Raw genomic sequence first — 24762 nt, 5'->3', positions numbered from 1 at the left:
GGAAATGAAAGTTTAGAAATTGTTTATAATTAAGGTGCCACATTATTATCAAAGTGTGGTGTAATTTTCACACAATAGCTGTGACAATAAACTCCAGTGATGTGTCACAGGCATGAGGTACTATGTAACACAATCACAAATGGGCAGAAGCAGAATTAATTTACCAGCTGATAAGTACCAGCTTGCACAAGGGATTTGCACATCTAACAAGGATACCAGCCTGACCCATGCACAAGTTTTCCTGTTGACAGGAAGACAGTAGTGGAGGGCACCTCTGGATCTAATCCTGGTAGCCATGACAGACAAGGTGGACAACGTTAAAAATCACGGAATAGCCCAGCAGGTTTATTTGGAAGTACTAGCTTTCAGAGCGCTGCTCTGTCATCAGGTAACTAGTGGTGGGGGGCGGGGGGGGGGGAGAGGGGGCAGAGAGGGTGGGGATAGACAGGGAGGGGCAGAGAGGTTGGGGGGACAGAGAGGGAGGGGCAGAGTGGGTGGGGGTCAGAGTGGGTGGGGACAGAGAGGGAGGGGCAGAGTGGGTGGGGGTCAGAGTGGGTGGGGACAGAGAGGGAGGGGCAGAGTGGGTGGGGACAGAGTGGGTGGGGGTCAGAGAGGGAGGGGCAGAGTGGGTGGGGGTCAGAGTGGGTGGGGACAGAGAGGGAGGGGCAGAGTGGGTGGGGACAGAGTGGGTGGGGGTCAGAGAGGGAGGGGCAGAGTGGGTGAGGGGCAGAGAGGGTGGGGGTCAGAGTGGGAGGGGCAGAGTGGGTGGGGGTCAGAGTGGCTGAAGGAGGTAGTAACCGCCCCCCCCCCCCCCCCGGGTGGAGCAGCCATGTCGGAGGGGCAGGTGCAGGGAGGTACCCGGGTGGAGGCTCCTGGACAGACATGGGCCTCTGGTCTCCAGCAGAAACGTGCGTGTCTTCAATTCTCTTCAAATCGCCAGTTTGAAATTCTGCGGCAGATATTTGCAGGAATTAACACCTGTAACAAATAGTCTGTCTGTTACCCCCCCCACCCTCACAGCGCCAATGTAGAAATTAATAATTACCCGCGGGCGGTTATTTTTTAAAAATAATTTTACGGATTTGCCTTTTCTCTCCATCATCGGATTGTCTGTATTTTTATCCACTTTCCCATTTTGGTTGTTCCAATCATAGACCCTGTCCTCTGAAGTAGGTAATAACACTTTGTTTTGTAATGTTTTCCGACGGCCATTTGGGCGCTAACAATGCATTTTACAGAATTCAACATTTTATAATTTTGATGAAAAGTATGAAAAGTAACGTTGTGTGCTAATTGGGCAAACCTGAGGTAAACGTACAGAATCTAAATTAAATATATAGGAATTAAAACTTTCCTAAACCACATTAAAACACACCGATTAGTTTACAAGGATGACTGCAGTAAAACTGTTGCATAAACTGTAGTCAGTATGATTTGCCTGTACTTTTTTCTACTCAAAGGAGAACTTTAATGTTTTATGGAGATTTTAGGTATGAGATATTACTTATACATTCTGGGGAGATGAAATTTGTATTATTGGACGTATACCCTGCAATTAATTTGAATTGTCAATAATATGCACGTGGCGATCCGATCCAAATTCCCACTCTTAAGATCATGCACATAATGTGAAAAAGAACGCTTTCATATAATTGTAGATATAGACTACGCCTTGATTTCAAATGCATGCTCCAATTTAAAAAGACATGCATTAAATAGATGGTGATACAAAACCTTGATAAACCTGTTGCAAAGTTACATTATTTTACAAATGATTAGGTCTTCCAAACTTGAAAGTTTCCTATCATAGGAATAGCCTGATTATATTACACAAACTGCAAAAGAATTGAATAGTGCCAGCTATTCTAGCATCCTGGTAAAAGAGAAAATAAATTTGAAATTGGTTAAATTACTAGAAAATTGAATTAAATTAATAGAAATCACATGCATAAAGGAATTGTTAGGTAATGGTCTCGATCATGTTAATTTCTGACTTAAGTTGTATTAATTTATTTTTCTAATTGTAGCTCACTGGATTATATTACCATTAACTGTTGGAGTAATGGTTGGTGGCTATTTTCTGTATCGAATGATTAGGAGTAAAATAGAAAGGAACAGCAGAGTGAACAGAGCAATCAGCAAAGATGTTGCCAAAGTGGTTCATAGTTTTGATATAGAAGATTTGGGTGACAATACGGCCTTTTGCAGATGTTGGAGATCTTCAAAGGTTAGTGATTTTAGACATTTAAAGTACGATTCGTAATATGGGGAGCAGACATAAAACAGTAAAGTTACCTCGAGTTTTAATCTTTAGCCAATGTTGGTAGTATGTTGTCTTAATTGAACTTGGATTCTTTTCTGGTTAAGAAATATACAGCAAAGGTATTCCAATGTTGCACACGTCAGTCTACAGCCCTTTATCAGGTATGCAGTGTTACCAAGGTTATTGTGTAGATAAAGTTGGAGTAGGATTCTTATGTAGTGGTAGATTCCCTAGCTCTGAGCTAGGAGGCCTGGATTCAAGTCCCATCTGCTCCAGAGGTGCATAATAACATCTCTGAACAGGTTGATTAGAGAACAGTTGTAGATAAAGATGGAAATTTCCCCAACTCAGTGAGTGAAATAATACAAGTCATTTAGGCCTTAGAGTTTTTAACTTTTTGATATCAACTTGTGCCAATATTTCTTATGTTAACATGGGTGATTTTAGGAGCTTGCATCTGGAGCATAATATTTTAAAGTTCTTTGAAATGGCTACACTTCAACTGCAGCTATCTCATTTGTTATAAAGCACTTTGCCTGTTTGAAAGTCGTGAAAATGCTTTTGTGAGTGCAAGTTCTTTCCTTTCCATAAAGCCTATTATACCAATCTTTTACAATCTGAAACTAGGAAAAGGAGATTGGATGAGGAAAAAAAAAGACCAGCTCTCAATAATTCTTTCTTGTGTTGTTAACTTGAGGCTAATATTTAGTTTATTTTGTTTTTTTTAATTCATCAAAATTTAGGCAGAGCATTTTGTGTGTCTGCTGGTCTACACCATAATAACATTTTTTCTAATAGATAAATTACTAGTACTGTGTCACATTTTTACTTGTAGGGGGATCTTTATTCTTTAAAGCCTGTGCTTCACTTCATATGCAGAAAGCTCTGTGAAACACCCTGCCAGTAAATCGTGAAACAAACTCCTACCTGCCTATCTCCTTTTCCACCTATCCACTCCACCCTCTCCTCCCTGACCTATCACCTTCATCCCCTCCACCACTCACCCATAGTACTTTATGCTACTTTCTCCCCACCCCCACCCTCCTCTAGCTTATCTCTCCACGCTTCAGGCTCACTGCCTTTATTCCTGATGAAGGGCTTTTGCCCGAAACATCGATTTCCCTGCTCCTTGGATGCTGCCTGAACTGCCGTGCTCTTCCAGCACCACTAATCCAGAAAAACATGGTTCTGCTCAAATAACCACAATAGATTTGAGTGAATAGGATAGAATGACACCACTGGCAGGGCTGGTAGAGGTATTATGTAGGCGTGATATGCACATATAAATGAGACCATTTTGACAAGAGTGTCTGTGCAAATGTGCCCTTGTCAATGAGGAGTTCAGAGCTCTCCAGTCATAGCTGGTTTCTGCCATAAGTTGTCTCAGTTTGGTCAGCAGACATTAAATGAGAACATCAATAGGAGCTTCAGTGTTCCCAGTACCAGATATTTTTCAAAGGACACAACTCATATGATAAAGTTCAGTAATGAAGTAATAATATTACAGTTTTTGTTAAAATTTAATGTTTACTTTCTCAAATAATTTAATACCTTCAAAGTTTTGGCTTGATCGCATTGACCAATGTAATTTTTGGCCGAATGTAATAACAAAATGTTTGAAATACCCTTGTATTAAGCAGTGTCCATTGAAAAGGGAATATTAACATATTCTCTGGAAACGCTGTTTGATTTGAGTATTTCCAGCAATTTTGCTAATATTTCAAGTTTCTGGAATCCATGGCAGAGTCTTAATTTTTGTATTATTATTTTTCGCTTGATTTTTGCAAACTTTTATCATATTGCTGTCTTAGACATTTCTAAAACTCTGCCTTTGAGCAGTTGTAATTTGTAATTAACTTGAATGTCTGCAAACAGTCTGATCTTCTGCATTTCTAATAAAGTTATCAGCAAAATACAACACAAGATTTGAACATATGGATGACCCAAGGATCAGGAAGCAAGGATTTTTTTATTCCATTGGCATCAGATCATTACAAATATTGAGGTTAAACAAGGACGTTTTTATTTGGAACTAGGCATGCAAATTAAATTGAGTTGACGAATCCTTTGCTTCTTCCCATCAGCCCTCTTTTTTTTCTCAAAAGACCTTTTATCCAGAAAGGGCCCAGTCAACTGCTCGAACTGCCTTCTCCCCCTCGCCATCATCGTCTGCTGCTGGAGGTCACAGCTCAACTACTCAAGTTACCCTGCTCAGTGTCCTCCCTTACCAATGCTGCTTGTTACTGGAAGTTGTGTTACAAGATAATCTACTTTCAGTGCTGCATTTGTGGTTACATAGTTTACTTTTAAATTGTTCATTATCTTGACTTCTTCAATGTGTGTGTTCTCTATTTCTATTTTTACCTTTAAATCAATGATGTATGAAAGGCATCAGTTATATCTGAATGATTGTTCCTGGCTGTGTGCAGCCTCTTTCAAACCCTACATGTAGAGCTTTTGTAAACTGCACCCCTTTCATACTTAAACAGATTAATCATTACATCATAATGTTTTAAGTTTCTTTAGGACGTTAAATCTTGTTTCTTTAATTCTTAAGTAGCTTCCTGTGCTTCTCACAAACTGAAGCAATTGCTGATGCCTCATATCTATGCTGACTCGACACTTTCCTGTCCCAAGTTTGGAAAAAATGATGGCAGATGGCAAAAAAAAACCGATGATAGCTCAATAGGATGGCCAGAGGACCCACCTCTGTTTCTAATGGCAGTAAATCTACAAAGGCAGAAAAGATTATGGAGACCAATCATATTGCTGCCTTTCAAATTTAAGCTGTTTGAGGTTGCGATAACTGACCCCAAATTAGTAATTTTCCAGGCGATGACTGAGAATCATGAGCCCTCAGTTGAATGGAGATGAGTCTGGCAGAATTATGTCAATAGGCAATGAAAGTATTTGTAAACTTTTGTTTATTATTTGAACTGGCTGAAACATCTTATTTTATGTACTGAAAAGCTGCCAAAGCTCATCATGCTGCAACCTTGGGCTGTGAAGATAATTGGTATACGTCGGGCTTTTGGACATTGTACCAAGCCTGCTTGGATGTCACTTGAGCAACATGCAGTGCACCTGAAGTTACTTGTTTCATCATGCACAGAAGCTGTTGAAATATTGCAGCAGCAACATACGCAGTGAGAAAGGATTGCTTAGCATCAGTTATGCAGAACCACAGAGGAGAAGAGACTCTACCCAGAGCACAAGATATATAAGAAAAATTGCAAGTAAGCATGTCAGAAAAACAGTGCTGAAGGCAACTGTGATGCTCCAGCTGGTTGCAAACAACTGTGCCCTTGTCAATGAAGAGTTCAGAGTTCTCCAGTCATAGCTGGTTCCTGCCACAAGTTGTCAAGGTAACTGTGGTCTTGAATTTTTTCAGCTCTAAATAATTTCAAAGTTTAGCTGCGGATCTCAATGGCATTTCACATTTGGGTGTATGCAATTGCATAACTATGGTTATTGTCTTTATGTGAATGTTAGAGTTTAAATAAAATTTCTCACTGGGGACTTCCATATTCTGAATGTAGCTGGATCTGCTGCAATTATCCGATTCCTACAAATAAAGGAGTATCATTGATCGTATCTATGTGATCATTAGGGCCCCTAGTGATAGGTCAAGCAATGACAATGGATAGGTTTAACACTATACAGCTGGACCACAATTTCAAAACTGCTTTCATCTTTGTGCAAAATTTCCTGAAATCTGCCATTGATACAAATATTCTCCACTCTTCCATTCCACATTTCATGGGACAACAACTATCCTCTGAGGTGATGCATTCTTTTCACTGTATCTCTGCCACAACTGCACTCCTAAGGCATTACAATAACAGCCATCTTGTGACAAGAATCTTCATCAAACAGAGTTTCCCTGTTCAAAGTGCACTTTTGTTACCTAAATCACTCAGATGAACCCTACAATACTCACCTGCAAGATTTTGTTGTATATCATGGTGTGCTATATGCTTCGTAATATGGTCCAGCAAAGGCAAGTGACACTTAAACGGGTGGAGATAAGAGGTTGGAGTTATGCTTTGCAAGGGAAAGGATCAGCAAGATGTGGGAGAGAATGGAGCTTGTTACACATTGTTAAAGCTTCCTCCCAGCTTTAGATTCAAAAACATTTTCCTCCACTATTGTTAACTAGCTATAAATTTAAAATAATTTTAGATCTGAATACAATTTAGACCAGGTGAAAGTTAGCCTAATGTTGCTTTACAGTCTTGAACAAGATATAAGAAATAGTTTTTTATCTAACACATAATATCTGAATCACATCAGATCTCCAACTTCTTCTCTGGTGCTATTTTGAAAATGTTTTGTTTGAACTAGAAACACTAACTGTGTTAAACTAACCTCTCAGGTTGCAAATTCACTGCCCCTCATGATTATTGTGCTCAAATCAAGACTGATCACTGAAATTGATAGACTTGAATATCGTGAAAATTTACATAATTTTAAGGGTGGATCTATGGTAAAGGGGATTATGATGGTGAAATCTAGGTCATTATCGCATGGGTGACATAGCATTAGGTATGGCATGTCATAATTTGTTGGGACAGGTACATTATCTCACAGAGATCCTCACAAAAAAGAGGTGGACAACTGATTTATCATCTGTCCACTCCACTCCTCTTAATATCAACTACAAGAGCAAATTTACTCTGTTAACAATATTGTGATGCTTCAGAGTTCAGAATCAGTATTCAAATACATAGTATGTAATTGAGTTTGTTTTCTGACTTGCTTTAATAACTTAATTGAAATCTTTAAACTTTAATTTAAATAGTGCTTCAACAACTGGAAATGTTTTAGGTTGCTTTGTGGTTTTATGTGTGGATTGCAATCGGTCATGAAATATGGCTAATGATAAAATGCTTTATAGGAGACAGCTGTATACATACGCATCCCTTTTAAACATCCATTTGAGCAGCTTTGTTATTTCATGAAAAGCCTATTGATCAACTACATCCGATCTAGGCATTCTGTCTGAACTGTGACCCATCCTTGTGCTTTCAGATCAGACAGGTTACATTGTAAAAATTAAAGAGTAATCAATTCTTCTGTGTCAGACTCCGTACCTTCAATGTGAATCAAATACTGGACACTACTCCATGCTATGGTTGCTATGGTGATTTCAAATGTGGTGTGAATTTTCCAATGAAGGATTGGGAAACACTGCAGTCTAACCCAGTCTTTGTACTAATAATGCTGAGGCTATTAGAATTTACAGTTAACCGAGTTAAAATTGGCAGCAACTTTTATCATAATATTTTGGACAGTGAGGCACACAATTCCAGTATTTCTTCCAGTGATACTCAGCTCTTTCAGAAGCAATGCTGTTGCAGTCTTTGCGAAGGAAATCTACATATAGATGCTGTGAACTTAAATTTATTACATTATCACATGAAAGACACTAAGACTGAGAGGCTCAAGTGTTGCTCAGTTATTTCTAACTGAGTGTTCAGTGCAGAAATCATAATTACTGCTGTACAATTTGTCTAACCTTGAAAATTAATGTGCAAGAATGGACTTGTTCCCTCAGAAAATTAGTGTTACAGATACTGCATAGTTGTGTGTTTGGTCTTGTGTCTTTCACTTCACCTTGAACAGGTGTGTAATCCCAATCTTTATTTTGCTTCCTACACAATTATTTAAATTAATTTGCCAATTTTTGGCCATCTATACAGGTTTTTCAATTTCATTAGTTGGTTGAAAGGTTCTCCTGATGCTGCCCATATTAAAGACAGGTTTCCTGAAGAATGGGCGAGACTTAAACAGATGGTAAAAAACTGGAAATCCATACTGGCAAGTTCGCTCAATGTGTGTCGGCAGCTGTGTGGTGTAGGGCATAATGCTGTTCCTTCACTGCTAACAGCAGTATCCAGGACAATCAGTCACCAGTATTACTGAAAATTCTGTGTCATTGTTTTAATATTTCTCCTTCAGACTTGCCTTCCTTCTATAGTAATATTTTTCTATCTATTCCCTATTTGTAAGCCTAACCCTTAATAATCATGCACGAGGGAAAATCCAGCTGCTTTTGTCTTTAAAGCAAAGTTTGATATATAATTTCAGATTTACTTCAACCTTGTGTTCTTCAGTATTGGCAGCATCCTCCATTATCAACCTTACCTCCTTCAGCATTGTTTCAAAACAAAAATCGTTTTTTAAATTGTAATGGTAATGTTAGAAAGTGTCTGTTAAGAGGGGTCATTTCTTTTTATTTTTTTCTGTGGTTTTATCTGTATTTAATCCTTCATTTTTATAAACATTCTCTTTTTTTCTGCCTTTCATGCCTTGTAAGCTGGTGCTCAAAAGCTATAAGTTAAAAACTGGGAAAAAAAAACTGTGGATGCAATAAATCAGAAACAAAAACAGAAATTGCTTTAAAAGTTTAGCAGGTCTGGCAGCACCTGTGGAGAGAAGTAATAGTTAATGTTTCACATAGAGTGACCCTTCCTCAGAACCTAGTTCTAGTTCTGAGGAATGGTCACTCCACCTGAAAAGGTAACTCTGATTTCTCTCCACAGATGCTGCCAGACCTGCTGAGCCTTTCCAGCAATTTCTGCTTTTGTTGCTCAAAAATATAAAATGTGTCTGTTTGGTAAAGATATTAGTTTGGAGGACTAATTTATAAATTTTGTTCTTTTCCAATTAGTAAACTGATTACTGTAAGACTAGTTGACTGTCCATTTGACCTGAAAATTAGGTCATAATTTGATATGATCAACATTTTGTTCCCTGACCCCTTGAATGAGCAGCATAGGGATTATTATGACTCGCGGTATCTTGCCTCTGGAACTTGAAACAGTTTTAAGTAGTTTATTTGCTCACTATTTGTAAATGCTTGTTTATAATATAAATAGAAATATTACTTAATAGCGGGGACTAGCTCAGTTGGGGACTAGCTGAGTTTTAAAAATAAATCTTCATTTTGATGTTGGTTACAGCCTGAGACTGAATTATACAAAGCAAACTTGTATACTATGTGATGTCTTTTTGGTGATTGGATCTCACTAACAGAAAAACAACTACACCTACCTTACCAGGCAGATACAAATGTTCCTCAAAAGGAGGGTAGATGAAAGGTAGGAGAACCAAAGTATCATTCTCGGAGCATTTCCAATAATTGATTAAAACAGTTTGTGCAAGTCCGACACATTTAAATTGTGAGGCTGCAGAGGAAAAATCAAATAGTCTGGCAAAGTGAGAAAAAAATTTAGACAAAAAAAAAACAATTTCTATCCTTTATAAGTGCAAAATACTGAGGATGCTGGAGTTCTGAAAGTGTTGGAGAAACTCATCAGGTCTGGCAGCATCTGTGGAAAGAAGAAACCAAGTTCAGTTTGGCTCTTGGGAACGGAAGAGAAGTAGAAATGTGATTTTTGTTTTGCTTTTGAAAAGGAGGGGTTTCAAGTGGGACAGAAGGAAAGGTCAAGATAATGTTAAAAAGCAAGAGAGATTAGAGATCAAAGATGTTATGGAGCAAAAGGCAAAGGAAGTGATAATGGCTGTAGAGAAGAGACAAAGGAGAGTTTTAGACTAAGTATTTAGAGCAGACTATAGGTTGGCTCGAACCAAAAGCAATAAATGAAACAAAGGCATGCACACCAGGAAAGAAAAAAATACCAAAGTGAAGGAGTTCAGATTCTAAATTTTTTGAACTCAAATATTGAGTCCAGAAGGTTATATAATGTAGTGACTTAAGTGGAAATGAGTTGTTACTGAACCTTGCATTGGGATTTGCTAATACTACAGCAGGCCTGGGACAACAATGTGAGCATGAGGGCAAAATGGTGCACTTAAATGGCAAAGGACTGGATGGTTTGAGTTATGCTTACTGGCTAAGTATTCTGCAAGCACTCACCAATCTACATTTGGTCTTGCTATTGTTTAGGAGACTACATTGTGAGCAATGAACACAGACGAGATTGAAATAAGTACAACTCGTTTGCTGCTTCACCTAAAAGAAATGTTTGGGCCATTGGATTGAAAAGAGGAGGTAGAATGACAGCTATTCACCCCATTAAATTGCAAGGGAAGGTGCAATGGGAGGGGAATGAGTTGTTGATGATAATAGAGGAGAGACCAGAAAAAGTTCCCATTTAGAATGCTGACAGAAAGTCCAAGAGAAAGTGTATTTGGCATAGTGTTCAAAGTGGATGGTGTAACTAAGGATGATCACTAGAATGTAGAGGCTGGTGGTGTAGAAAATGAGAACTGTAGGACTGGAACAAGAAATGCTCTACATAGCTACACTTTTTTTTATTTGCAGGAACCATGAAGAGTAGAGGATAAATTGTTCAATGAGTGGACAAACTCAGCCATGCAAAGGAGGAGGGTGATGCATAGGGACTTCTCAGGCCTCCAGTCAAAGTAGGAGAACATGCTGTTTGGGGGATTGAGGCTTAGAAGGATTAGACACCTGTAGTGAAGAGAAGGCAGTTAAGGCCAGGAAATTGGAAATAGTTGAAATGACGTGTTCAGAAGAATCACAAACATAAGTGGAAAGAGACTGGACAAGGAAGGAATAAATAGAGTCAAGATAAGAATAAATAAACTCAGCGAGGCAGAAGGCTGAAACAGTAGGTCTGCAGGGTGGTCCTGTTTGTGGACTTTGAGAAGTAAGTAGAAGTGAGCTGTTTGAGTTTGAGGTTCAATGAGGTCAATTGCTATGGAGCAAAGATTTCAGGCCAGTCACAATTCTGGAAGCAATGGCTTAATGTTCGGTGGTGGAGTCATGATCTGGAGGAGATATGACACTTTAATTGGATTCGGTATTTGGCCTCTCCCAAAGTAGAAATCTGTACTCCAGATAATGACATCACACTTGTCAGCAAGTTTAATAACAAAATCAGGAGGAGACCTGAAAGAAGAGAGTGCAATGAGCTCAGAAGGGTAGAGGTTAGAGGAGTGGAGTGGAGAAATTAAGGTGGCCATGAACATGCCAACAGCTCTCGATGAAAAGATCAAAAATGGGTAAGAGGCCAGAGGAGTCCAGGTGAACAGACAGTATTAGAAATGGGTGAAAGTGTTGGTTGAGCGGGACGAGGGCACCAGCTCCATGAAGTGGCCACAGAGTTCTTGTGATCAGATTAGATTCCCTACAGTATGGAAACAGGCCCTTCAGCCCAACAAGTCCACACCAACCCTCCAAAGAGTAATCCACACCAACCCATTCCTCTACCCGATCTTTACCACTGACTAGTGCACCCCACACCATGGGCAATCTAGCATGGCCAATTCATCTGACCTGCACATCTTTGGATTGTAGAAAGAAGCCGGAGCACCCGGAGGAAACCCATGCAGAACTGGGAGAATGTGCAAACTCCACACAGACAGTTGCCCAAGGGGGGAATCATACCTGGGTCCCTGGCACTGTGAGGCAGCATTGCTAACCACTGAGCCACCATGTGAATGCAGCAAAAGAAGAATTTAATACCATGCTGCACCCAAAATTAATTGATCCAGGCCCATGTGGGGATAAAGCTGAGTTATTTGCTAAGCACAGATTGTTCAGCAGACAGCAGCTGAGAATACACAATGAAAAGTGATTAGAAGAAGAAATTGAGTCAGAGGAAAGGGCAGGAGAGGAAGAATCCGGAGAAATGTTGGTCCTTATATATGGTTGGAACTTGTGTTCCTTAACACTTGAAGAGAGAGGAATGTGGTAATCTGTGAAAATTTGAAGTCAAGAAATATTCCAAAAGTCACTATTTAAAGTAAAAATTAACAACTTTAATTATTCACTGTCAGACTTCTAAAAAAAATAGCTAACGACTATTTACAACTCCTTTCTCGAACCTATCTTTTATTTCCCCTTATACGGTACTGGTTCAATAAAACTCCCGATTAAGATTTAACAAAAAAACTCAAATTTCGAAATGAGCCAGCTGTTTAATCTTCTCTTTGTATCTCCTTCTGTCCTCTTCTTGGGAATTATGTTTCACAGGTCGTTGATGGATAAAAATACATCTAATAAAGCTATTCTGCAACCAGTCTGTATGTGTTGTTGGAATGGCAGTTCTCCCCTCAACTGTTCAATATTTTTTTGTTTTATACTCCAAAGCATCTGATCGTTTAATTGGTTTTAATATTGTCAAAATACAAAAATCAAACCTGATTGGAGTTTGGTATCTTGTGCATAACTCAAACTGATTGGCCAAATTCAAATTAGTTTTTGTATCCAGGCAACTCAGCTAATTAGCCATTCGAGCAAATGTTACATTTTAAGTTTTCCAGTTTTGAGTTTGAGTGTGCTTCTCTAAGTCCTTCAACTCTCTTAAAGGTAGAGTACTCCTATATCTTCATAACAGTGAACCACGTGAAAAAGACAACATCTTGTCGTACAGAAGAGCATAACTTTTTCAAGTTTGACATTCGTGAAAGAGAGGTGGCAATGAATTAAGAATTAAACCAAGAGTAAAATTATTGCAGATGCTGGAGATCTGAAACAAAAACAAAGTTTTAGAGATCTTCAGGTCTGGCATCTGCATAGAGAGAAATAGAGTTAGTGTTTTGAGCCCAATATGAGTCTTCATTGGAACTGAGGAGAAGTTGATAAAAATATTTTTTTTTCTGTTGGAAAAGGGGAAAGGAGCAATTGTAACAGAAGGGAGGTATCACGGCTGTGCTAAAAGAAGACACTATGGAGGGCTTGAGCAGTGAGGCATTATGCATAGAGCTAAGAAATAAGGATGCAGTTACATTGTTGGGGCTGTATTACAGGCCTCCCAACAGTGAGCGTGAGGTAGAAGAACAAATAGGTAAACAGATTATGGAAAGATGTAGAGGCAACAGAGTGGTGGTGATGGGAGATTTTAATTTTCCCAACATTGACTAGGATACACTTAGTGTCAGAGGTCTGGATGGGGCAGTTTTTGTAAGGAGCGTCCAGGATAGTTTTCTGGAGCAGTATGTCAATAGTCCGATGAGGGAATGGGTCATATTGGAATGAGCTAGGCCAGGTGGTAGAAGCTGCAGTGGGGGATTTCTTTGAGAATAGTGACCACAATTCTATAAGTTTTTGAATATTTGTAGGCAAAGATGAGAGTGGTCCTAAGGGAAGAGTACTAAATTGGGCCAAGTCCAATTATATCAAAATTCGAAAGGAGCTGGGAAATGTGAATTGGGAGCAGCTATTAGAAGGAAAGTCCATGTTTGAAATGTGGGAGGCTTTCAAAGATAGTTTGATAGTGCAGGATAGGCATGTCCCTTTGAAAACAAGGGATAGAAAAGGCAAAATTTGTGAACCATCGACGACAGGAGAAATAATGTGACTAGCCAAGAGGAAAAGAGGTACATAAGGCTCAGGCAGTTAAGAACAGAACGGGCCTTGGAGGAATATCAGTAGAATAGGACCAATCTTAAATGAGGAATCAAGCAGGCTAAAAGGGGTCATGAAATTACTATAGCGAGCAGTATTAAAGAGAATCTCAGGACCTTTTATTCTTATATAAGAAGCAAGATAGTAACTAGAGAAACGGTTGGTCCACTAAAGGATAAGGAAGGAAGGTTGTGTGTCGAACCTGAGAAAATGGGTGAGATTCTCAATGATTGCTTTGCATCAGTGTTCACTGAGGAGAGGGATATGATGAATGTTGAGATTAGAGATAGAAGTTTGTTTACTTTGGATTACCTTGACCGAAGGAAGGAGGATGTGTTGGGTAGGCTAAAGGATATTAAGGTGGACAAGTCCCAGGACTGGATGGGATCTATCCCAGGTTGCTGAGGGAGGCAAGAGAGGAAATAGCTGGGGCCCTGGCAAATAGCTTTGTAGCATCCTTAAACACAGGTGAAGTGGCGGAGGACTGGAGGATTGCTCATGTTGTCCCCCTGTACAAGAAGGGTAGTAGAGATATTCCAGGTAACTACAGACCAGTGGAGTCTGACATCAGTGGTGGGAAAGTTACTGGAGAAGATACTTAGGGATAAAATCTATTTATATTTGGAAAAGAATTGGCTTATCAGTGATAGGCAACATGGTTTTATGCGGGGGAGATTGTGCCTTACCAACTTAATGGACAACTTTGAGGAATTGACCAAGTTGATAGTTGAAGGAAGGGCTGTAGATGTCATATACATGGACTTTAGTTAGGCATTTGATAAGGTTCTCCATGGTAAACTAATAGAGAAAGTGAAGTCATATGGTGTGCAGGGTTGATAAAGAACTGGTTGAGCAACAGGAGACAGAATAGTAGTTGAAGGGAGTTTCTCGAAATGGAAAAAGGTGACCAGTGGTGTTCCACAGGGATCAGTACTGGGGCCACTGTTGTTTGATATACATAAATGGTCTGGAAGTGGACCTTGTTAGTATGATCAGCAAGTTTGCAGATGACACGAAGATTGGAGTAGCAGAATGCATAGGGGACTGTCAAAGAATACAGGAGAATATAGATAGACTGGAGAGTGTGGTGGAGAAATGGCAGATGGAGTTCAATCCAGGCAAATGAGAGGTGCTGCATTTTGGGAAGTCTAATTCTAGAGTGAGCTATACTGTAAATGGAAGTGCCTTGGGAAAAGTTGAGCAGAGGAATCTGGGAGTTCAGATCTATTGTACCCTGAAGGTGGCTGCACAGGTGGATAGAGTGGTCAAGAAAGCATATGGTATGCTTGCCTTCATTAGATGGGGTATTGAGTATAAGCTGACAGGTCATGTTAAAAACACACAAGACTTTAGTTCGGCTGCATTTACAATACTGTGTACAGTTCTGGTCGCCACATTACCAAAAGGATGTGGAAGCTTTGGAGAGGGTGCAGAACAGTAATTATGAGGATGTTGCTTGGTATGGAAAGTGCTAGCTATGAAGAGAGGTTGAGTAGGTTAGGATTGTTTCCATTAGAAAGAAAGGAGATTGAGGGGGTACCTGATTGAGGTCTACAAAATCATGAAGGCTATAGACGATGGATAGAGGTAAGCTTTTTTCCAGGGTGAGGGGTTCAATAATGAGAGGTCACGTGTTCAAGGTGAGAGGTGAGAAGTTTAAGGGGGATACACGCAGAAAGTACTTTACACAGGGTGGTAGGTGCCTGGAACGGGTTGCCAGCAGAAGTAGTAGAGGCAAGCATGGTAGATTCATTTAAGGTGCGTCTGGACAGATGCATGAGTAGGTGTGGAGCAGAGGGATACAGATGCTTAGGAATTGGGTTTGTGACAGTGGATTTGGATCAGCTCAGGCTTGGAGGGCCGAAGGGCCTGTTCCTGAGTTATAAATTTTCTTTGTTCTTTGTTCTATCAAGGAAAGGTTAGGAGACAGGCAGATCAAAGATTAAGTGGAACAGAAGGCAAAGGGAATGGTGATAGGTTTTGGAGAAGGGATAAAGTATAGATTCAGAGCAAATGGTGACAGCAGAGCTTTTGGTCAACTTCAAAAGTACAATCATGGAAAAAAGACAGTGGAACAAAGATAAATAAAAAATACAGCAAAATGGAGGACGGATCTAATGATCTGAAACTCCATGTTCAATCCAGAAGGATTTAAAGTTCCTTTGTGTAAAGTAAAATAGAAATGAGGTGCTGCTGCTCCAGCTTGAATTGGGCTTTATGAACACTGCAGCAGGAATGTGTACAAGATAGCATTTTGAAATGACAAGCAACCAGAAGCTCTGGGTCATGCTTGCAGAACTTTTCCACAAAGTGGTCACCTATTGTTTGTTTGGCCTCCCTCGTGTAGAGGAGGTTGCATTCTGAGCAGTGAATCGAGTAATTGGATTGACAGAAGTACAAATAAATCAGTGATTTCCCCTGGAAAGTCTGTTTGGGGCATTCAACAGTGAGGAGGGAGGAAGTATGTTACATATCCTGGTTTTGTTTGTTTGCGACTTCCGTATCTTCAGTAAATACTAAAATGAGCTAATGATATATTTTATAAATCTTGAATAGTCTTAACCTGGGGATGGTATACTTTTCAATTCTGAATAATGATCTCTGATTGTCTTTTGCAGTTCCCTTACTGTGATGGATCTCACGAGAAGCATAATTTAGAAACTAGAGATAACGTTGGACCTTTGATCATAACAAAACTCGCTTGAGTTACTGGATACTCTGGAATCATTTCTAGCCTTTGCATGCACATTGTAATTACAGTTCTCGTTTAAAAGGTTGAATTGATATATGGTGCTTTTTAAGTTACAAGTTCAGCATTTTCAAATCTCATTGCAAGGATGAATTAAGAAAAAAGGTAAGGCACTTTGCAGAATGAACTACTTCTGAAATGTGGAGGCTATATGCAGCAAAGTGTTATGAATATAACTACTTCTGTGTCTATCACACAGGGGAAAGAAATGTTAAACTCATTTACAATCTTCTAATTATATTGTTTTATTCATTTCCAAACAAAAAAGGGTTCCATGTTACATGGGTACTTAATAGGGGTTGTGTTCACTACAAAATTCATAGTGCACAATTTTTTAATTTGATTTGATAAACATGAGCTTTAGTGTCTGCAAGGTAAAATATATTGAATCTCTTTTTTTTGGATAAATGTAGTAGCTAAAATTTTATTCTGGTTTTAGTGGTTTGTCTTTGTTTGGATATTAAAGAAAATCAGGTATTTTAATGCAAAAAGTATAGCTTTCTTTAATATCGGAATAGATACGGAGTAATAGTTGCAACTGAGGCAAAACACCACTTTTAAATAATGAAAATTTAAAGAAGTGCTGATACTGAAAATCTGAAGCAAAAACAGAAATTGCTGGGGAAACTCAGCAGGTCTAGCAGTACCTGTGGAGACAATGCAGAGTCAGCATTACAGGTCCAGTGACCGTTTTTCAGTTCTGAAGAAAAATCATTGGACCTAAAATGTTAACTCTGCTTTCTGTCCACAGATTCTGCCAGATTTCTCCAGCAATTTCTGCCTTTTAAATTATGGTCCCTTACCATAAATGATAGCATTTCATTTGCCTTCCTAATCAGTTGCTGTACTTGCATACTAACCTTTTGTGATTTGATATACCTAAATACCCAGAGCTATTTGTACCACAGTGTTCTGCAATTTCATCCTGTTCAAGCAACATTTTCTTTTAATTCTTCAAGCTACTGGTGGACAAATTTTACATTTTTGTACATCATACCACATATACAAATCTGTGCTGCAGTTATGCAAACTTTCTCCAGTTCAATAAGGTACTAGTTCAAACACCTCTTGGATACCAATCTGAGTTGCTAGATCTGGCCTTGTTCTGCTTTGAAATAGTAGCATGATTGAGGACCTCATTATGAGGGTGAAAGTTTGCTTTGAGGAGGACTGTACATTGATCACTTCTCCCAGTACCATCATTAAAGGAATGTGTACAATAGGTTGTTGGGACTGTAACTAGTTTACTTCCTTAATTTGGCTGCCTTACCATCTGATACAGGCTCAGGCTTATATGGTGATTGAGAGTTCCTTAACTTGATTTGATCTGAAGCCGAGATTGCATGAAATCTAAATTGCATAATCCCCAAGTTTAGTTCAGTTTAACTACCCTGTTAATGTGACAGAACATACTTAAGAGTGAAGGCCATAAGGGATGCATGTAAGTTTAGTATAAGTTATGATGATTTAAGGTAGATCATATGTTGAGTGCATCTTCACACCACCCAGATGAGAAAATCCATGCGTTGTTATCAAAGCTATTTTTTTTCCCTATTTGAAGCAAAGACCAGGAAACAATAACATTTAATATCTTCAGTGACTGGGATGTATAATGCTGAATTTTCTGATACTTTGCTGTTGTAATATTTTATTTGCAAATATGTTTTAAAAATAAAATTATTTTGCCTGTTTTTGAACAATTGTTTCCAGATGTCTCATCCATATTTATACAACGTTAATGTATTGAATATCCTCAGTGTATTTTCTTTTGTAAATCTATCCAAACCACCATCCGTTTTTGTAAGTACATACAGTCAACTTGGTCTCTGACTTTTGTCAGTAAAGTTTTTGAATTCACTGTTCCCACTTTGGCGTGTTTTTTGCAGGATCTGTGCAGCTCTTCTGTTGAACTTAAAGTAGATGGGCAGGAGAACAAATGTGAAAATTAACTGCCCTGTGGTATACATTCAGCTCTCTCTGGTTGAACTGAACTTCTGCAGTGCTTACACATTGTAATGACTCCAAAAGCAAATGTGATTGGTATCAACTTTGGATTTTTAAAAATTGACTTGTGGAATCTTTTTTCCCCACAGCAGATAAATTTATGAGCATTAAAACCTTTGCAGTTCAATTGATCAAAGTATCATATTCTCTTGTGTTTATTCTTTCAATTTAGAAAAAATAACTAATTAGTACCATTCAGGTTATCTTCTAATATTTTGATCTTGTGCACATTGAAAAAGACAACCTTCACAAGCTAGCCTTTGCAATGTCAGAAAACAAAGATTTACAATCCATTTACAGCCTTAATTTGCATCTGCCAGCCAATGAATCCTCAGTTTCTGCCTTAGTCAGCCACTCATATTCCTGTCAAATTTGATACTTTTTCCAATCAGCACCACAAGCTGCCATGGAGAAGAAAAACCTGCCTTTGAATGATACAGGTATATGCAACCTTCTTTATTGAAAAAGTGATTTAGGAATACTGGATTGTGACATTTCAGTGATTTTAGATAATTTTGCATTCAACCTTTTTTCAAAGTAATCTCCAGACATCTGCACTGTAGATCTGCAGTCATAATGTGAATTTACATATTTTTTCATTCATGGGATATGGGTGTCACAGCTGGGCCAGCATTTAATGTCTATCCCTAATTGTGAGCTAAAACAGCTAAATAACAAAGAACTGGTTTGTACGTTAAGGAGAAAGCATCATTTAATCACTATTAATACAGATTTAATGACTCTTCGTTAGACACATGGAATGTAATGAAGGGTATGTGGGTTAGTCTGATCTTAGTAGGATAAGAGGCCACTACAACGTCGAGGGACCAATGGCCTGTGCTGTACTGTTCTATGTTCTTTATCACATTTTTCCCATTGTAATTTTACTTGATGTTCCGGATTCTTTCTGGAAATCAGTAACTTATAGATATGTAGAATGTCTTGACACATTTAAGAGCAATATCACAAAGACCGTGGATAAAAATAGCAGGACAGAAGACCAAAGCTTGATTAAAGGTAAATTTTAAGCATCTTACAGTGAGGCAGAGATCTTTGGGGAGAGTATTCTAGGGATTATGACAAAGGTGTTTGAAAGTGTAGCTGTCAGTCTTGGAGCTGCTAAAATCAGAGATATATGAAAGGCCAAAATTTGAATAGCTCAAAGGCTTACTTGGAGAGCTGAAGGAGGCAGCAGAGACAGGGAGTGAGAAGGCCATTGAGGGGTTTTTAAACAAGATCTTAATTTGAGTATTGCTGAAAAGACACGTTTTATTGAAGCTTTGCAGTTTGCACTCATCAGGACAGTTCATGAGAAATACCAACGTAAAGGGAAGTCAGTCCACTTGCCAACTTTCTTTCATGCAGCATAAAAGCTCTGATTTGTAGAGGCCTCATCATGGAGAATGCACCATTATATGGTAAGTAACAGTTGAATGTCAAGCTTTGTTTAGATTTTAAACTAGGTAGGTTGAATTTGATTGGTTAACCCCACCCCCTGAGGGATGGTTGTCACCTTTTTTAAAAATTGAAATGTGCAGTATGTGTATATGTTCTCTTTGTCTGCAAAGAATGGGCCAAATTCCAGTGTGCACAAGCATTTTATACTGCAAGGTCAGTGATGCTCCTAAGCCTGACAAAACCTGGCTTTGAACTGTAGACTTCATGTTGGTGTGTGTGTGTGTGTGTGTGTAAGGCGGTGGATGTAAGACCAAACATAAACTTAGGGAACGGTTCACCGAGCATCATAATCGGGCCCACAGGGGCCAACTGGACCTCCCAGTCACCACCTATTTCAACTCCCCCAACCACTCCCTTTCTGACATGACCACCCTTGGTCACCTCCGTTACTAAAACAAGCCACAGGTCCTATTGGAGGAACAACACTTTATCCTCTGCCTGGGCACCCTGCAGCCTGGGGGACTCAACAATTTCAACTAACCTCCCTCCCCATCCCTGACTCTCTTCCCCTCCCATTGCTCCCTGACACCAACCGGATTCATTCATCCCATTGAACAACCCTCTACCTGTCTTCACCTATCCCCACTTTCCCTGCCCCACCTCTCTTTTATCTGCAGTTCCCTCCGCATCCACCCCCCCCCCCCCCCCGCCCTGAAGAAGGGTTACACCTGAAACATCAACGTCTGCACCTCTTGATGCTGCGTGGCTTGCCGTGTTCTTCCAGCCTCCTGCCTGTCTACTCAGGAGAGCATAGGAACGGTCATTTATTGAAGCAACAAGTATGTTGAGAGTTTCAGTAGTCGAGATAAGGTGATGTCAGAATCAAATAACAATGCAGAGGTGAGAAACAGTGTTGATGGTTGAGAGATGTCAGAAAGTTTCATTTCAGAGTAAAATACAAATTTGCATTGTGACTGGTCTTAGCTTATTCATTGCAATGGATGGAAATATGACCATGGGAACCACAAGCAATGACTTCAGTTAGACACATAGTTGGATGAAATTTCAGTTAATCTAATATTGGCTGTCAGACAATGTGGCAAACCAGAGACATTTAAGGGCCAAAAGTGCATCTGGTGGAATAGAACCAAGCCTTTTGCATGTACGTGGAATCTTTGTAGAAGTTGTCATGAAGGAGGAACATGTAGTTGAAAAAAAGAAAGGAGATCCTTGAAGAATTACAAAAACAACAGTGCAGAGGTAAGATCTATTGTGGATGATTTTCTAACAGCAATTCAATAAATAAGAATCAAACCAAGTTAAGGCAGTTCCATGCTGGATTACAGCAGGGAGGCATTAGAGGAGGGTGGTGTCGTAATTAAAGAAAACTGAAGCTAGATGAAGAAGAATGAAATAAGCTGCAAGTCAAAAAGGATTCCGATCACTGTCACACAACGTAATGTATGATTTTGACAAGTATGACTTTAAGACTGTGACCTGGCCAAAAACCTGATTGGGGGGGATTTAACTAAAGAATTGCTAAAAGAATGGACACAGATTTGGGAAATGATCATGTGTTAAAGGTCTTTGGAGATGAAAAAGTTTGGAAATGGTACAATAGTTAGCAAGGCCAAAGGTATCAAGGGTAAATGTTTTTTGAGGATGGGGTGAGAATAAATGGTTGTGTTATTTATGGCAGATAAGCCTATGAGCTCTTTACATTTATTGTTAGACGGTGAGGGTGAAAGGGGTATGTGGCGAAGAGAAGCCAAGGATTTTCTTTGCATGCCTAAACGATCTTTCAATAGTAATTTTTCCATAAAACAGCCTAATTTGATAAATGCTTTGTGGCTTTTGCCAGATCTGGAGATGGATACTTAAGCAAGTTGCTCAGCAAGGACATTCAAGTACTGTGCTCTTTGGAAAAGAGAGTGCAGATAATGTTTACTCGTGATAATGATAAGCGTGAAAAACAACAATAGTTCTAATGAAAACAAAGACATGAATAGATCAGGGGACGATCTGACATAGCTGTAGAAATTTCATGATGAATTGTAGCCCAAAGGGAAGTTTGTTGGAAATTTGAAAGTGAATTGTTCAGAGGAAGATTTTTTACCAGGGTGGGCACAGACAGAAGTGAGTTTGAACCAGGGGTAAAGGGAAATATTGGTAGAGAACAACTAAAACAAATAGTCATAGACTGCACAATGAGTGATAACAGTGATGGAAGTAGCAAAGACATTTGGCTTGATAAGCTCAAAACGGTTGGCATCTATATGTATAAGAAAGTTTATATGTAGATACTTAGGAAGAAAGGAGGATGGTAACTGAGTGGAGAGAGAGCAAGAAGAGCTGAGATGGAGATTGAAATCAAGGGAAAAGAGGTTATTCAGTGAGAGGCTGAGGAAGGAAAACAGAAGTTTTCTTAGTGAGAAACTTGGAATGAGTGGTACAGAACAAGGATTTTAAATGAGAAGTGTGAAGAAAGAAAAGAGAGAAAGATGAGATGTTGCCAGAGGAGGAGAAGGTCAATCCAGGTGTGCGTTAAAGGTGCCACAATACAGGGGGTCTTGGATTTACAAACATTTGAATTTGGAACAATTGTACTTACAATACTTTCTCATACAGGGTCCAAATTTAAAGATCCAACCTCCAAATATTTCTTGTATTTACAAACAGCTTCTGTATATTGTCTTGCATCGTGTTCTGACATGTGTACAAACCAACTTGCAAACAGACTCAAGAATGGGACCTATTCACATCTGAAGGCAATCTGAAGTTTACTTGAGGCAAGTGGTGGAATGTATTGCCAGGCATGGAAGCTTCTTTAAAGGGAAATGTATCATCACTCTTGAGCCATGTCTCCATTAAGGCCAATGTCAAGATGATTGTGATGGCAAGGGCTTTATTCACAAGTGAACATATATTCTGGAAGGGGTGTCAGGGTTCAAGATATTATTTGTACATGGTTAATAAAATGAACAGAACCATGTATAGCTTTAGGTTTGATTTGTATTTATGTTGTATTATGAAGGGAAAAAATAGGATTCATTTCATTTTAGACTCTGAGTTCTGAGAGTGGTTTTGGATTATCTATAGTTTGCTTATGAGTATTTAAATATATCATTAAGTTAGAAATGAATAATTAAGTGCTTAGAAAATAAGGGCCAAGGTAGATGACAAATTGAGTTGTTGCCTAATAGCAAGATGTCCTATGACACATGGAGAGAGAGACAGAAATTTATTTTAAAGTTTACTTTAAAACGAACTATCCAGAAAGTCAGTGGTTGTATGGGTTTTTTTCAGAGACAGCAGGCATTCTGAGATAAAACGTCATTCCAGCAGCAGGAATTGTGGGAGCGTCGAGCAGGAGGCTGTCAGAGAAGTCACAAGGTTACATATTTGGGTGGTTAGTTTACCCGAAACACTACTCTGGTAGTGTCTCCTGCTCATCCTCCTCCTCTAACCAAAAAAAATGTTCTGTGTGGTGGTTGGTTAGGTGGTAAGTATTTTTGTTTCATGTTTCATTTTTTCAGCAATCTATTTGAAAATTTAGAATAGTGGGAATGGAGGCTAGGGCAGTTGAATGTACTTCCTGCAGTATCTGGGAGATAAGGGTCACATCTAGTGTCCCTGCTGACTTCATTTGTGGGAAGTGCACCCAACTCCAGTTCCTCTAGAGCAGTGTTAGGGAACTGGAGCTGGATGAACTTCGGATCATTTGGGAGGAGGAGGGGGTTATTGAGAGGAGTTGCTCCACAGCCTCATTAAGGAGGTAGATGGGTTATCGTCAGGGGTAGGAAAAGGAACTGGCAGGCAGTGCAGGGATCTCCTGTGGTGGTTCCCCTCAACAACAAGTACACTGTTTTGGGTGCTGTTGGGGGAGGGTGTGACTTACCAGGGATAAGCAATGAAGCACAGGTCTCTGGTGCAGAGTCTGTCCCTGCTGCTCAGATGGGAAGTGAAGAAGAGCAGAGCTTTAGTCATTGGGGACTCTGTAGTTAGGGGGACAGACAGGAGATTTTATGGGAATGAGAGAGACTCACAATTGGTTTGTTGCCTCCCAGGTGCCAGGGTTCATGATGTCTCTGATTGTGTTTTCAGGATGCTTGAGGGGAGGGAGAGCAGCCCCAAGTTGTGGTCCACATAGACATTAACGACATAGGTAGGAAGAAAGGTGTGGATCTAAGGCAGAAATTCAGGGAGCCAGGGTGAAAGCTTTAGAATAGAATCAACAGATGTTATCTCTGGTTTGTTGCCCATGCCACGTGCTGGTGAAGCAAGGAACAGGGAGAGTGTGGAGCTGAACATGTGGCTGCAGTGATGATGCATAAGGGAGGGTTTTAGATTCTTAGATAATTGGAGCTCTTTCTGGGGAAGGTAGGACCTCTGCAAACAGGATGGTCTTCACCTGAACCAGAGGGATACCAATACCCTGGGGGGGACATTTGCTAGTGCTCTGTTGGGGGTTTTAAACTAATGCAGCAGGGGGATGGGAACCTGAATTGTAGTTCCAATGTACAGGAGGTTGAAGGTAGTGAGGTCAGGGACAGGTTTACAAGGTTGCAAAACACTGGTAACAGAATGTTGGTTTGAAATGTGTGTACTTCAATACCAGCAGCATCCAGATTAAGGTGGGTGAACTTGCAGCATGGGTTAGTACCTGGGGTTTCAATGTTGTGGCCATTTCAGAGACGTGGCTAGAGGAGGGACAGGAATGGTTGTTGCAGATTCTGGGATTTAGATGTTTCAGAGATGATGGTAAAAAAAGTTGGAAGGGGGAGCAGGTGGCATTGTTAATCAAGGGTAATATTACAGCAGCTGAGACAATGTTAGAGGACTCATCCACTGAGGTAGTTTGGGCTGATGTTAGAAACAGGAAAGGAGAGGTCACCTTGTTGGGAGTTTTCTATCAGCTCCAAACTGATCCAGGGACGTAGAGGGAAGGATTGCAAAGATGATTCTCGATAGGAGCAAGAGTAACGGGGTGCTTGTTATGGGGGACTT

At 39.6% G+C, this 24762-nt stretch overlaps 1 protein-coding gene across 1 annotated transcript; it reads left to right on the top strand.

Moving 5' to 3' along the window:
• Positions 1-829: 829 nt before the first annotated feature.
• LOC140491791 (CDGSH iron-sulfur domain-containing protein 1-like) lies at positions 830-16309 on the top strand. The gene is made up of 3 exons (XM_072590194.1): positions 830-908; positions 2028-2227; positions 16223-16309. Exons 1-3 carry the CDS (start codon positions 830-832, stop codon positions 16307-16309), a joined length of 366 nt encoding a protein of 121 aa, XP_072446295.1.
• Positions 16310-24762: the final 8453 nt, after the last annotated feature.

Source organism: Chiloscyllium punctatum, chromosome 20 (genome assembly GCF_047496795.1).
Source record: "Chiloscyllium punctatum isolate Juve2018m chromosome 20, sChiPun1.3, whole genome shotgun sequence".
NCBI lineage: Eukaryota > Metazoa > Chordata > Chondrichthyes > Orectolobiformes > Hemiscylliidae > Chiloscyllium > Chiloscyllium punctatum.
The sequence above is the reverse complement of the archived record's forward strand: the minus strand, read 5'-3'. Positions and strand labels throughout refer to the sequence as shown.